This window comes from Pseudonaja textilis, chromosome 9 (genome assembly GCF_049901715.1).
Source record: "Pseudonaja textilis isolate UNSWEBS1 chromosome 9, rPseTex1.2, whole genome shotgun sequence".
Classification (NCBI taxonomy): domain Eukaryota; kingdom Metazoa; phylum Chordata; class Lepidosauria; order Squamata; family Elapidae; genus Pseudonaja; species Pseudonaja textilis.
In genome coordinates this window covers 5,509,293-5,524,400 of record NC_141998.1, presented here as the reverse complement: position 1 = coordinate 5,524,400, position 15,108 = coordinate 5,509,293, and the positions used below count along the sequence as shown (strand labels likewise).

The 15,108-nt window shown below is 41.6% G+C and overlaps 1 protein-coding gene and 1 long non-coding RNA gene across 3 annotated transcripts in view; one reads left to right on the top strand and one right to left on the bottom strand.

Annotated features, from left to right (window-relative positions):
• BMP1 (bone morphogenetic protein 1) overlaps window positions 1-15,108 on the top strand; it is a 176,246-nt gene that overhangs the window by 63,163 nt on the left and 97,975 nt on the right. Inside the window, exon 1 of one of the 2 annotated variants that reach the window (XM_087938641.1) lies at window positions 9,238-9,312. The exons of the other annotated variant lie outside the window; for it this stretch is intronic. Coding sequence (XP_087794767.1) covers window positions 9,285-9,312 — 28 coding nt within the window. The 5' untranslated portion in view covers window positions 9,238-9,284. Of the gene's footprint in view, window positions 1-9,237; window positions 9,313-15,108 lie in introns of those variants that run through there. 2 annotated transcript variants of the gene reach the window in all.
• Window positions 1-15,108, bottom strand: part of LOC148125022 (uncharacterized) — a 60,693-nt gene that overhangs the window by 43,816 nt on the left and 1,769 nt on the right. The gene's annotated exons all lie outside the window — the stretch shown is intronic.

The window sequence follows — 15,108 nt, the reverse complement described above, 5'->3', positions numbered from 1 at the left end:
CTACTCTACTCTACTCTACTCTACTCTACTCTTGCCTTGCCTTGCCATGCCATGCCATTATTCTATCTTACTCTACTCTACTCTGACCTGTGTCTATTCTGTTCTGTTCTGTTCTGTTCTGCTCTGCTCTGCTCTACTCTACTGTATTCTATTCTGTATTCTCTATTCTATTCTACAGTACCCTACCCTTCCCTGCCCTACCCTTCCCTGTCCTACTCTACTCTTCTACTCTACTCTACCCCTCAGCTGCTCTAACCAATCACTCAGTTTTCTCCATAGATGCTTTGCAGGCAGTTTGCTGATTATATTTAGAATAAATAAACTCTATAATTGGGAGGTGTGGGGGAGGAATTCCACCCCACTTTTTAAAAGAAGGACACAATGATAGCCACAGTAATGGGCAAAGACACACTGATGAAGAAAACAGAAATGTGAAGACTGGAATGCATCAAACTATGTTGGTCTTAATTAGTTCAGTTGGAATAAAACTATTTCTCTGGGTTTTTTTTTCCTTTTGTTGCAGTTGCTCAATTAGTTGCTTAATTTTTTAGGGGCTGACTTGGGGCCAAGAGGGGATAGCATCATTGGCCAGATTGAAGAGAGGAAAATAAAGAACACCACACCATAGAGCTCATGATCATTGTTCTCCCATGTGAAGCATGGAATTCTAGTTGGGCTTATAATTGGACTGTGAGTTACCAAAAAAAGAGGCCTTCTTGGGTTTGATAACTTCTATCAATGAGCACCAGATTTCTCCCATAATTTCCCCCTTTTTTCCTTAAAAGATTTTATTACTTATTAGACAGTAGCTAAAAAGTGTCTAATGGAAATAGAATAGAATAGAATAGAATAGAATAGAATAGAATAGAATAGAATAGAATAGAATAGAATAGAATAGAATAGGGAGGGGAGGAGAGGAGAGAAGAGAAGAGGAGAGGAGAGGAGAGGAGAGGAGAGAAGAGAAGAATGTAGACTATGGGTAATAAAAAGGTGAAGGAATTGTTTTATTTGGCCAAGTGTGATTAGACACATAATAAATTTGTCTCCGGTGCAGAAGCTCTCAGTGAACATACAAACAACAAAATATCAGTGTATATACAAACCTACAAACAACAGGTACATACAAACAACAAGGTAATATAATCATAAGGTACCAAGAGGAGAAGGTACTAGAAAAGATGAGAAGGATAATAATAATAATAATAATAATAATAATAATAATAATAATAATAATAATAATAATAATAATAATAATAATAATAATACATACATACTACATGGGTAAATATCCTTAGATCTTTACACTGTCATGATCAAAGCACCTTTTAGATGGGAGATTGCTCTGTGAAGGTTTGGGTTCAGTCTTAATTCAAGAGGATCTGGAAGTCTTAAAATGGCATGTTTATTTTATTTTGTTTAATTTGTTTTGCAAATAATTCAAGGTGGCCAATATATCTCACACACCTTCCTCCTCCTATTTTCCCCACCACAAGAACCCTGTGACACGGGTTGGGCTGAGAGACAGAGGAACTGGCCCAAAGTCACCCAGTTGCTTGTCATGGCTAAACCAAGACTTGAACTCATGGTCTCCCACTTTCTAGCCTGGTGGCTTAACCACTAGACCAAGGCTGTCAAACTCCCGGCCCACGGGCCAGATGCATCACGCACTGGCCACGCCCAAACCTGGTTTAGCGAAGGGGGGGGGGAAGTCCTGATCCATAACGTGACACCGCCGTGACACCATGAATTTGACACCCCTGCACTAGACCAAACATCTACACTTAAGTTCTTTTGCTTCTTTGCAATGGGAGTTTCCTTGCAGCCCATTCTCTTCCTTGGTTCTTTTCTTAATACTACCCAAATGGTACCTTGATCGTCTGATGTACCGGCAATCTTAAGACTTGGCAAATGCTACGTAAGAACCTTTTGTGTATGTTTGATACCTGGCCAGCTCTTTACATGGTTGGATAAGTCTTCTTGGAATCCTGCATTCAGTTTTGGTCGCCATGATGTAAAAAAGGTGTTGAGACTTTAGAAAGAGGGCAGAGAAGAGCAACCAAGATGATGAGGAGACTGGAGGCTAAAATATATAAAGAATGGTTGCAGGAATTGGGTGTGTCTAGTTTTATGAAAAGGAGGACTAGGGGAGACAGGATAGCAGTGTGCCAATATCTCAGGGGCTGCCCCAAAGAAGAGGGAGTCAAGCTATTCTCCAGAGCCCCTGAGGGCAGGACAAGAAGCAATGGAAACTAATCAAGGAGAGAAGCAACTTAGAACTAAGGAGAAATTTCCTAACAGTGAGAACTATTAATTAGTAGAACAACTTGCCTCCAGAAGTCGTGAATGCTCCAACACTGGAAGTTTTTTTTAAAAGATGTTGGGTAACCATTTGTCTGAAGTGGTGTTGGGTTTCCTGCCTAGCCAGGGGGTTGGACTAGAAGACCTTCAAGGTCCCTTCCAACTCTGTTATTCTATTCTTGCAATAGGGGGCTAATAAAAAGAGATTACCAGTTTCTTGTACAATTAGCATTTGGAAGCCCAAACATTGATTGCATTTTTAATTGCACCTTTCTCCCGTAATAGTTGGCAACGAGAGAAAATGTATCTTATGGGTTGAGGTCCAGTCTCTTGGGAGGCCTGACAGAGTCTCCACCATAAGTAATGTTTGTTTCCTGAAGTTACTCATTATAGTTAGATTACCAGCCATTGTTGCATTGTTGGTGGGCTAACTATAGTTTTGTATCTCTTCCAAGAGATAGGTAGTAGAGATAGTCATGGACCAACAAACACAATTGGGGCCAGAGGTTCCCGTTGCCAAGCAAGACAATTGTTAAGTGAGTCACACCCAATTTTATGACCTTTTCCCACCATTGTTAACCGCAGTTAAGTGAATCACACAAGTTGTTCAATCAGGCTTCCCTCCTTTGCTTGTCGGAAGCTGACTGGGAAGATCACTAATGTGGAAATCACATGATCCCCGGATGCTGCAAATTCATACATGCAAAGCACCCAAATTTTGATCACATGAGCATGGGGGGTGCTTGTATGGGTTGTAAGTGCAAGGACCACTTTTTTCAGTGCCATTGTAGCTTTGCATGGTTGCTAAACGAAGGACCGTCGGCATCAGGTTGTGTCAAATCCTTCTTTTCTTTAATCTCAGGTTCAGGGAAACTCTTGAGGCCTCTTTTCTAGTTTTTTTAAAAAAACATTAAGGTTTCTCTCCTGTCCAAGTGTGTCCAGCTCTGAAGGGTGGGTGCTCATCTCCATTTCTTTCTTTAAAAAATAATAAATAAATTGATTGTTTTATCCTTGAGAATAAAATATAGAACATTCAACTCTAACAACAACAAAAAATAGTGTACAAAAAAGGAGGAAAAAGTGGTCAATTGAATTCAACATTTAACATGTAGCATTCACCCTGGCTGAATGCTGAAAGAAAAGGAAAAACAATAAATTCTCTTTTGCATATCTTTCTATCTATCTATCATCTGTCTGCTATCTCTATCATCTATCTATCTATCTTCTATCTATCATCCGTCATTTATCTTTATCATCTATTTATCTATCTATCTATCATCTGCTTGTCTTCTATCTATTATCTATCTATCTATCTATCATCTCATTTATCTCTATCATCTATCTATCTTCTATCTATCTATCATCTGTCTGTCATTTATCTCTATCATCTATCTTCTATCTATCATCTGTCATTTATATTTATCATCTATCTATCTTCTGTCTATCTATCATCTGTCTTGTCTTCTATCATCTATCATCTGTCTGTCATCTATTTATCTATCTATCATTTGTCTGTTATCTATCTCTTATCATCTATCAATCTTCTATCCATCCATCATCTGTGTGTCATCTATCTCTATCTTCTATCTATCTATCATCTATCTGTGTCTATCTGTGTCATTTATCATCTATTTATATATCTATCCAGGAAGAAAAAGCAGTCAACAGGTTGAACTAACATTACACTATTCTTCAAATCCCTCTGTTAACATCTTTTATTATATTAGCTCGTAGAAAGCACCCCAAATTGTTTTTCAATTGACTTGTCCAAATCCTACCTAAAAGAAAAGCTTCAGGTTTCATTAATATTTGAATATTATATATATATATATATATGCACTGTCATCTCCATTTCTTAGCCAAGGGAGCCAGTGTTGTCCAAATATGCTTCCATTCCGTAGCCATGTGACTAGCATGATTATACACTGAGGTGCAGGGAAGGCTATTGCCTTCCCACCAAAGTGGTACCTATTTATCTACTTGCATTTGCATGTAGGTGGGCAGGAGCTAGGGCAAGTAACAGGAGCTCACCCCATCATATGGTACCTAGGTCTTGAACTGCCAACCTTCCGGCTGATAAGCCCAGTAATTAAATAATGACTGATTCAGTCCATCTGTGGGCTCTATCACTGGAAAAACCTGGTCCAGTCTAAGTTGTTTGCCTCCCGTAGCATCCATCTCTCTGGACAGGGGCATTTCTTTGGGCCCATCAAAGTTACACTGGAAAAGTTGGCTTCCCTGCCTCTCTTTCCTTGGCTTCTGAGTAGGCACCCTCCCTCTGCCAAGTAGTTGCATTTAATTTGCAGCAGTATTTGGCAAGACCAAACCCATCTTTTAAAATGACACTTAGTTTGGATTCGAATCGTGCCAATCTGTTGGGCAGCCAGTTTGGTTAATATCTTTCACTGCTGTAAATCTCTCTCTGCGTTTTCCAGGCTGAATTTCTCCAGCGATGGTTCTCAGTCATTGCTTTGCTCTTCCTGGAGATCTAGAACAGCCCGTTCTAACTTTGTGTCCTCCAGATATGGTGGGATTTTAAGTCTCCCAAGTTTTAGCCAGGATGACCATTAACACATCTGCCGGGTATCAAATTGTGGAAAGTTCATCTTTTTTAAAAAAAAATAATCTCTTTTTCCTTCCCCACCAGTCCTTACAGTTTTGCCCGTACCCTGATTAACCACGTATTGATTAGCATTTTAAAAAAATTAAACAAGTTGTATAATATGGTTTTCCCAGTTGTAATGTCAAAATCATTCAAGATCCGATTACTTCACTCAATGTTCCCAAGGCAGTTGTCTCTTTTAGTTGAATATAATTAAAAAGGAATATGTAGGCAATCAACCCGCATACTTTTGGGCAGAAATTTAAAATGGCTTCATGGTGATCAATCAGGCTGTGGTTTTCCCAGCTGCAATGTATGGCTGTGAAAGTTGGACCATAAGGAAGGCTGAGCGCCAAAGAATGGAGGCCTTTGAACTCTGGTGCTGGGGAAGACTCATGAGAGTCCCTTGGACTGCAAGACGATCCAACCGATCAGTCCTAGAGAGATCAACCCTAGCTGCTCTTTAGAAGGCCAGATCCTGAAGAGGAAACTCAAAGACTTTGGCCACCTGATGAAAAGGAAGGACTCACTGGAGAAGAGCCTAATGCTAGGAACAACTGAGGGCAAAAGAAGAAGGGGACAGCAGAGAAGGAGGTGGATGGATAGAGTCCCTGAAGCAGTAGACGTGAGCTTAAATGGACTCTGGGGAATGGAAGAGAACTGGAAGGCCTGGAGGAACATTGTCCATGTGGTCCTGATGGGTTGGACATGACTTCATGACTAACAACAACAAAGGTGTGGTTTTGACTGGTGTACAGTAGAGTCTCGGGTCGCAATCATAATCCATTCCAGGATTTCAGCCGCAACCCGATTTGACTGTCTGCACATGCGTGGACAAAAAAAAAAAACCTCCCAAAATATGGTGGCAAAGGAGAAATCAGTGAGGAAAGGGAATCTTTCCGCACCGATTTTGTTCACCACTCGATTTTTGAATAGTGACCCGATGCAAAAATCAGGTGGATTTTTTGTTCACCACCTGATTTGGTTGCAAACAGGAGCATTCGCGACCCAAGTTTCCACTGTATTGTACTCCAAATGGTATACATTTCATTTGAGTTGGCAAAAAAAGCAGAATAATTTTAAAGAAAACAAATTCCCAGCAAATTTGTTTTGATTTGTTGCAAACACTGAACGCAACAAACCATATTTTGTTTTGAGGCACAAGCCTTATTAACATTTCTGCTATTTCAGTGGGCTTTCTATATTTCTTTTGACCATGAAAAATACTAAAAAAATTTTTTTAAATAAAATAAAATTTTAAATTAAGAATAAGCAAAAATGCCTGCAGGAATAAAGTATTGTATGAACTCGCGTTGTTTCTTCTTACTAAAGACGGATTGATTGATTGATTGTGTGCTATCACATCGTTTTCAATTCCTACTGATCACAAAGGTTGCTTCCTGATAACAATTTATCCCATCATTTAACCTGATTTTTTTCCCCCAACTTTCTTTCTGTAGATCAGGGTGGGCAATTAATTTTCTCAAGGGGCCTCATGAAAAACTGAGATCTGTTGTGGAGTGCTAGACCAATAGGCTGAACTTAATTCTGCTCAAAATTAATTTGATCACTTTATAAAAAGCAGTAAATTGAACAGTTTTGATTAGCTGCTACTGGCAAGAACGTATGTTACATCTTATTTACATTTGATTTCTAATTTCCAATTGACCTCACGTGAGCTGGACAGGGACAGACAAAAAGCTGGATGTGGCCTCGGGTAAGGTTGGGCGTAAAATGCCCAGGTCTGCTGTCTGCTTGTATGTTGAAAATAAGGGCATTCCATAAGCCCATCAAATACTCACAAACGTATTTACACAGCCCTCAACTTGCTGCCAGTTGAGTAGATGCATGTATGCATGTATGTATGCATGTTTGCATGTATTTTTAATATCTTTGAACTGCCCATCCCCCTTAGAGAGGCCCTCTGGGGGAGTGTACAATAACATTGGCATTCTCTGCACCTGGCACATGCAGAGTTGAAGAAATGGTTCTCTGGCTAGTGTTCACACACACACACACTGTCTCTTGGCATTTCTTCCCTGCGCTAATTTTCCTGGTGAGAAAACATAACAGGCCACTGAAAAGGGAAACAAAGAAACTGTCCCTTAGATCAATTGATAGGGCTGAAAGATTGATGACATGATGGCACCTTGGCTTCAAGAAGGACGGCCAACTCTGAGGAATAGGCACCCTGCTCCTAGGACATAACCTCCCCATAGCTCAAAAGGAAAACTTGCAAAACCGATCTTTGTGATATTTCCTCCTTGATCAAGCCAGAAGTCAGTGAAGACTTCTTCAAGTTCCACCCATGTTACAAGGACGTAAAGTTATCAAATTGATCTTGCATTGGTTTCTGATGTTAAGTCATGCTCTGGACAACGATAGCTATATTAGTCTTCCAAACAAGTGTTCTGGCCCCTGCTCTTTTCCAACAAATCAAACACAATCCAAAAAGAACAGAAACATTGTAATTCTTCTACAAAATAATTAGCTGTGATAAGTACAAGCCTTGCCAAACTGTGTGAGCCTTGCCAAAAGATAAGAGGCAAGAAATAATTTGTAATGCAAGAATCTTCAAATACAAACTCAGAATACTGGAATTCCATGAGGCTGGAGTTTCAAAATGTCTTTGCCTTCTGCAAAGTACATTCCTTTCACAGCAGGCTTTTATATTCTTGAAGGAGGGGCCATCACCTTGCAGCCTTACTCCTGAGTCACCTTTGCTGTTGTAGCTGCTCTTTCCTATGAGCAATCTTGCACGCACACGCACTTGGCACAGGCTCCTCAGGAAACCTCCTCATCACTGCTGCCAGCTCCCACAATCTCTGAAGGCAGCAGTCCACTCCCTAATGGTCCTGGCCCCTCATCTGAGTCCTCGCTTTCCTCAACCGTCAGCACCTGCTGCTGACTAACCACAACAATGTCTAAGTTGGGTTGGAACCCCTGCTAGTAATCTGTATCCCTCCAAACTAAAGAATACTGTAATATTAGTATATTATAGGATGGAATGAAAGTGTATCTACAATTCAGCCCTTGCTGAACGGCATAGCATCTGTCTAGACTATTAGAGTCCACCTGGCTGTCAACGGCAGGTGAGGTAGTCTTCTCTGTCATCACAGAAGTAGGGAAAGGAATTTGCACTTCATGTTACCTACTGAAATAATGTAAAGAAAAATGTAAATCATTCTGAAGCACGTTGAGCTCTAAGCCCTTATAAGTCTAAACTTGTCTCGGTTTGTCTGTCTTGAGTTGTCATGGTTTTATATGCATATGTATCAATTAGATTTATAAACTGCCTCATTCCAAAGATTCTAAGCGTGGAGCTTTTTAACTTTTCAATAAGTGCAGATCTCATCATAATTCAGGTAAAAATGGTTAGGAGCACATTGTGATATCAATAAGATGGAGTTAGGGTTAGGAACAAGAGGTGGTATTCAGCAGGTTCTGACCAGTTCTGGAGAGCCAATAGTGGAAATTTTGAGTAGTTCGGAGAACCAGCAAATACCACCTCTGACTGGCCCCACCCCCATCTATTCACTGCCTCCCGTTGAGTCCCAGCTGGGTCTTCTTTGGTTGCCCTGCACAGGAGAATGGAGCTGGAAAGCAGGTTAGTGGGGTGAGGAGGGAATGGGGATTTTGCAGTATCCTTCCCCTGCCATGCCCACCAAGCCATGCAATGCCCACCAATCCACACCAACAGAACCAGTAGTAAAATTTTTTTGAATCCGACCACTTTTCATAGCTATTGTCAAGGGCTTCTTTTATGCTGAATGCCACCATGAACTGTCTCTACAGCCACAAGCAAATGCCCAGGCTGGAAAGCAGCAGAAACAAAAAAATGATTATTTATCCCAGGAGCCAGCATGCTGCCAAGGAAGAGATGAAAAAATTGGCTGCTTGGTCATGCCAACCAAACAGCCCACATGGATCTAGAAAATATGAACTAACTTGTCATCAATATTAGTCAGCATTCTGCAAATATTAAGCTGGTGGGATCAAATTCAAAGTTCATTGCATTCAAAAATGACTTCGGAAGCCAACTAACTTGGTTAACAAAACCAAGAAACCAGGAGGACAGAATTGGTACTGGTATTTCAGGCTACACAGCTCAGAAAGTTCATATTCACCCTAATCGTCAACAGATGATGAAGAGAAACCACAGGGCCACCCAACCCAGCTGCCACTCACTGAGGAGAAGCTGGCTGGGAATGCTGGCTGCTGTTGGCAATCATCCCCATCTACATGACACCGTGTATTGTTCTATGCTTCTCTTGGCACGGTTGAATGGGTAACTTGCCAGCCTGCCTGGGCCGTAACTAACCGAGAAGCACCAGCTGCCTGGGAGGAAAGTCAGAAGGAGCAGAAATGAAAGAGAAGAGCTGGAATGCATGAGACAGCTGCCTTCCACAGAGGTACTTTTCACCAACTCTCTGTTCCTGCTTAGAAAAGCTTGGTGTCCCTGCATGGGGCCTATTGCAAAAACACACAGTCCTGTAGAGTATCTCATACTTGAGATGGAACCGTTGCCCATTCCTGAGCAATGAATGGAAGCTTTGCAGAAATAGATCCAAACTCAAAGATGAGTTTCCTGACTGTCAGAATAGAATAGAATTCTTTATTGGCCAAGGGTGATTGGACACACAAGGAATTTGTCTTTGGTTCATTCATTGAGAGTCAAGAATCATCAGGTACAACACTCAATAATAGTCATAGGACACAATGAGCAATCAAATCATATTAGAAAACAGTCAATATAAATCATTAGGATACAAGCGACAAAGTTACAGTTATGCAGTCACAAGTGGGAGGGGATGGGTGATAAGGAGTGATGAGAAGATTAAAAGTAATAGTAGTATAGACTTTGTAAATAGTGGGACAGTGTTGAGAGAATTATTTGTTTAGCAGAGTGATGGCGTTCTGGAAAAAACTGTCCTTGTGTCTAGTTGTTCTGGTGTGCAGAGCTCTATAGCATCATTTAGAGGGTAGGAGTTGAAACAGTTTATGTCTGGGATGTGAGGGGTCCGTAGATATTTTCACAGCCCTCTTTTTGACTCATGCAGGATACAGGTCCTTGATTGAAGGCAGGTTGGTAGCCACTGTCTTTTTCTGCAGTCCTAATTCCTCTCTGGCATCTGTGTCTCTCCTGTTGGGTTGCAGAACCAAACCAGACAGTTATGAGGTCTGTTAACTTCCTGCCTCCTGGAGTTATGGGTGCCCCATCAGTGGAGGATTTCAAGCAAAGGTTCAACAGTGTTTGGTTGGATTCTTGACTTGGGTAGTAGATTGGACTAGAACTGCACCATCCAACTCTTTGGGCACCAGGGACTGATTTTGTGGAAGGTGGGTTTTTTTCATGGACCGAGGGGTGGTAGTTGTTGTTTTTGTGATGTCTGGATCTTGTGTGTATGCAAATGAGGCTTCATTTGCTCGCGAGGGCTAGTTCCCAGCAGGTCATAGACCGGTGATGTTCCACAGGCCAGGGGTTTGACTAGAAGACTTCTGGCGTCCCTTCCAATCCTATGTCCCAAAGGTGCTTTTTCAGGGAGTAATTGGACATTCTTGTTTTTTCTTTGAAGATGTTTCACTTCTCCTCCAAGAAGCATCTTCAGCTTTGACTGGATGGTGGGGAATGGAAGGATTTATGTTCCTTGCAGAGAGCTGGTCATTTGCGTCCTTTTAGAGGGGCGTTGAGGCCACTTGGAGGTTTATCTGTGTCAGTGGTGGGATTCAACAATTTTTACTACCGGTTCTGTGGGCATGGCTTGGTGGGTGTAGCAGGGGAAGGAACTTCAAAATCTCCAGTCAGAGGTGGTATTTGCTGGTTCTCTGAACTACTCAAAATTTCTGGGACCAGTTCTCCAGAACTGGTCAGAACCTGCTGAACACCTCTGATCTGTGTCCTCAGGGTCACCTAAGTGGTGCAAATGGTTCCCATATTCTGCAGTTTTTCCCCTGGAAATCCATTCCTATTCCCACACCATTCCAAGGCTGTTCATCCCAAATTGCATAGCTAAAAGTAGAGATTCTCCGTCCTCCAGGTCATGGTTGTCCCAAAGGTGCTTTTTCAGGAAGCAACTGGACTTTCTTGTTTTTTCTTTGAAGGCGTTTCGCTTCTCATCCAAGAAACTTCTTCAGCTCTGACTGGATGGTGGGGGATGGAAGGATTTATATTCCTTGCAGACAGCTGGTCATTTGCATCCTTTTCCAATCCTATGGTTCTTTGATTCTAAGTTCTTTCTCCCAAAACTAGCAATGCTCATATGTTGCTGTTTGAAGGAACATCTAAAAAAGGACAACAGCTTTGTCATTGGATGGATCTATTTGTAAATCTCTCACAGATGGAGGGTACCATCCAGATATACTTTAAAGCAGTGTCTCCTACGGCCACATGGAGCCTGCTAGGAAGAATATATGTAACGTAATTGGTTTTGTCCATGCTTGGTGGTCGGGATGGAAAACTCAGTTTACATAGGGTAGACTGTCTAAGCAGAATTCCTCCTGTGTAGAAACATACATTTCTACGGGTTTCGTCATTCCTGGGCATGGGAATAAAATATAGTTTATTGCTTGGATACTTCTGCTGTTTCAATCTTGTCTGTATGAATTACAGGATGACCAGTAGTCCTCGATCTACAAACACAAAATTCCTGTTGCTAAGTGAGACAGCTGTGAAGTGAGTTTTGATGATCTTTCTTGCCCCGGTTGCTAAGTGAATCACTGCAGTTGAGAAGTTAGTAACATGGTTGTTAAGTGAATCTGGCTTCCTCCATTGGCTTTGCTTGTCAGAAGGCTACAAAAGGGGATTACAGTCAGTTGCCAAGGGACTGAATGTTGATCACGTGACTGTGGGGTTGCTACAACAGTTGTAGGTATGAAAAATAAATCATGGCATTTTTTTTCAGTGCCGTTGTAACTTCAAGCAATCCCTAAAGAAACTTCTAAGTCAAGGACTATCTGTATGTTGTGGTTAGCAGCAGGTGCGGATGGCTGAGGACTCAGGACTCAGCGAGGACTCAGGTGAGGGGCCAGGACCATTCGGAAGTGGATTGCTACCTTCAGAGATTGTGGGGGCTGGCAGCAGAGATGAGGAGGTGCCCGAGGAGCCTGTGCCAAGTGTGCATGCATGCAGGGTTGCCCGCAGGAAAGAGCAGCTGCAACAGCATGGGGGCAACTCAGGAGTAAGGCTGCAAGGTAATGGCCCCTCCTTCAAGAAGGTAAAAGCCAGCTGTGAATCAGACGTTCTTTGCAGGAAGCAAAGACGTTTTGAAAACCCCAGCCTTGTGGACATTACAGTATCTTAATTTGGTATTTGAAGACTCTTGTGTTGTGAAATATTTCTTATCTGTGATTCTTGGCAGTCTCGTACAGTTTTGGCAAAGTTTGTGCCTATCAAAGTTAATTAGTTTTCAGCAGCCTTTTAACCGGGGATTCGTAAGACTCATTAAAAGGTTTCTGTTCCCTTTGGTTATTGTTTGTCTTATTGGAAAATCACTGAGGTTAATCACAATTAACCTCTCATAGTTGGTTAATTGAAGCTCTGTGCAAGTGTAAATAGAATGGTAGGATCTACAAAATTATTTTAGCTCAGTTTTCATTTTCTCCAACAAGGTTATACAAAACACATAGCTCAGCAGTCATAATCTTCTTCTTCCTAGCATATTCCCGCAGGTTCAGGGTCTGCTTTTCAGATCATTGAACTCCACTTTGCATGGTCAGCTGTGTCTCCAGGGCAAAGGCCCATGGCTTGCATATCCTTGTTGATGGTGTCGTACCACCTCTGTCTTGGATGCCCGTGAGATTGCCAGCCATTGACTTCTAGTTGGTAGGCAGTCTTGGCCACAGTGGAAGGTGCTGCTCTCTGGACATGTCCATACCAGAGGTGGTATTCAGCAGGTTCTGACCAGTTCTGGAGAACCAGTAGTGGAAATTCTGAGTAGTTCAGAGAACTGGCAAATCCCACTTCTAACTGGCCCCGCCCCATCTATTCTCCGCTTCCTGAGTCCCAGCTGATTGGCTGGGTCTTCTTTGGTTGCCCTGCACAGGAGAATGGAGCTGGAAAGCAGGTTAGAGGGGTGGGGAGGAAATGGGATTTTGCAGTAATCTTCCACTGGAGTGGCATGGGAATGGAGATTTTACAGTATCCTTCCCCTGCCATGCCTACCAGTAGTAAAAATGTTTGAATCTCACTACTGGTCCATACCAGCGGAGTCAGCCTTCTCTCATCTTCTCTAGAATTGGTGCCTCTCTAAAATGTTGTCAAAATGTTGCCTAGCTCAGCAATCATCATAAGGTACATGGAAAAACAGGAGAAAAAAATAAATAAATAAACATTTGTCCAACATAACTCATGCAAAAGGTCAGTATAACTCAATTGTTTTAGTAGAGCTTCCCTCCCACCCAAAAAAAACCACAGATGAGAATGCAATGTTTTATATTTGCACAATGAAAATAAAACGCTGTGTCAAAATAAAACTAAGATAGAACAGAATAAACCATGTAGGAAAAAAAAAAACTATTACCATAATAGTGATTCAATGGATCAGCGATGCTTACTAATGGATTTTCTGTACACGTATTAACCTTTTTTGAACAGGAAAATAGGAAAATGTTAATGTTTGTTTTTTTAAAAAATTAAGAATCCATTGGAGTTGAGTGATTGATAAATTCAAATAAGTAATAATTGGGGATATAATTCTCCCCCCTCCCCTCCTGGGTGAATTTGTCATCATGCAGATAAAAGGTTATCTTTCCTATCTTGAGAAGTTCCTGAATGAAATCTTTTTAGCATTAGTAGAAGTAAATTTGAACTCCAGTAGCTTAATAGGATAAACATAACTCTTTAAAAATTAACTTTCTGTTTGTGGATGTGTCCTGGGAGCATGAAACACTACAAAATAACTGACCAAACTATTCTCTACTGAGAATAAAGTGTTGCCAGCATTTCGGATACTTACCGTCATCTCCAGCGATTCTTTTGAGTAAATAAGAATTAAATCATTGTCCCTTAAGTCAGATAATTTTCTAAGTTCAAGAACCTATAGATCAAGAAATATAGTTGCTCCTTATTTTATGCCTTCGTATTCCTCATAAAATATGCCCATTCTGCAACCAAACAACATTTTAAAGATCGAAATCCTTCAAATTGTGAATGAGCAAAATTGATTCTTTCCACACCTAAGTAAGTTCTTCCTAAAATTTGAGGGAGGAAGAAAAATATACTTGGAGGAACATGACTGTGGGAGAAAAGAAAGCACTGAGATGTTGCATTTGCTTCCATCTTGAGAAGGCAAACTTTAGAGTCTCAAGTCATGTGTACCTTTAAGGGCCTTAGGCCTAATTATTTTAGGCTGCCAGCTTTGACAACCACAATTCTATATATGTGTATCACTGCAGGTTTTTTAAGAAGAGACTGGACAGTCACTTGTTTGAGATGGTAGAGGTCAGTGATGGTGAACCTTTTTGTTGTGGTGTGCCGAAAGCACTCACATGCCGGCACCCACCATGTAATGCGCCCCACCCCCCTACACATGCACGCGTAATACCCCCTTACCTGCACTGCGCATGCGTGCGCCTCCCAGCTGATTTTCAGCCCATTTGAGGACGTTTTCGCCCTCCCGGAGGCTTGAGGGAAGCCTCTGGAGCCTTGGGAGGCTGAAAAATGGGCCCGTTTTGGCACTTCCGGTATTTCTGGAAGGCCCGTTTTTCAGCCTCCTGAGGCTGCAGAGGCTTCCCTCAAGCCGAAACGGCCTCAAATGGGCCGAAAATCAGCTGGGAGGTGCATCAGCTGGGAGGTGCACGCATGCGCAGTGCAGGTAAGTTTGGCTGGCCCACACAAATGGCTCTGTGTGCCACCTGTGGCACACATGCCATAGGTTTGCTATCACGGGTATGGATTCTCCTGCTTGAGGAGTGGGCTGGACTAGAAGACCTCCAAGGCCCCTTCCAATTCTGTTCTGTTCTGTTCTATTCTATATTAGATGGAACAAAAGAAATTGCTAAAAAATTATAGATTGCTCTTTCTGCCTGTTATAAGGACATTGTTGCAGATGTTTTTCTTCCAAGTTGCAAATGGTGATATTCTTATACTGTTTTTTTTAGTTAAGACCATTGCAGTATCTCCATGATCATATGAACAAAATTCAGATGATTAGCAACTAACTCATATTTATGATCGTTGGTGTATCTCAGGGTCACATGATCCCCTTTTG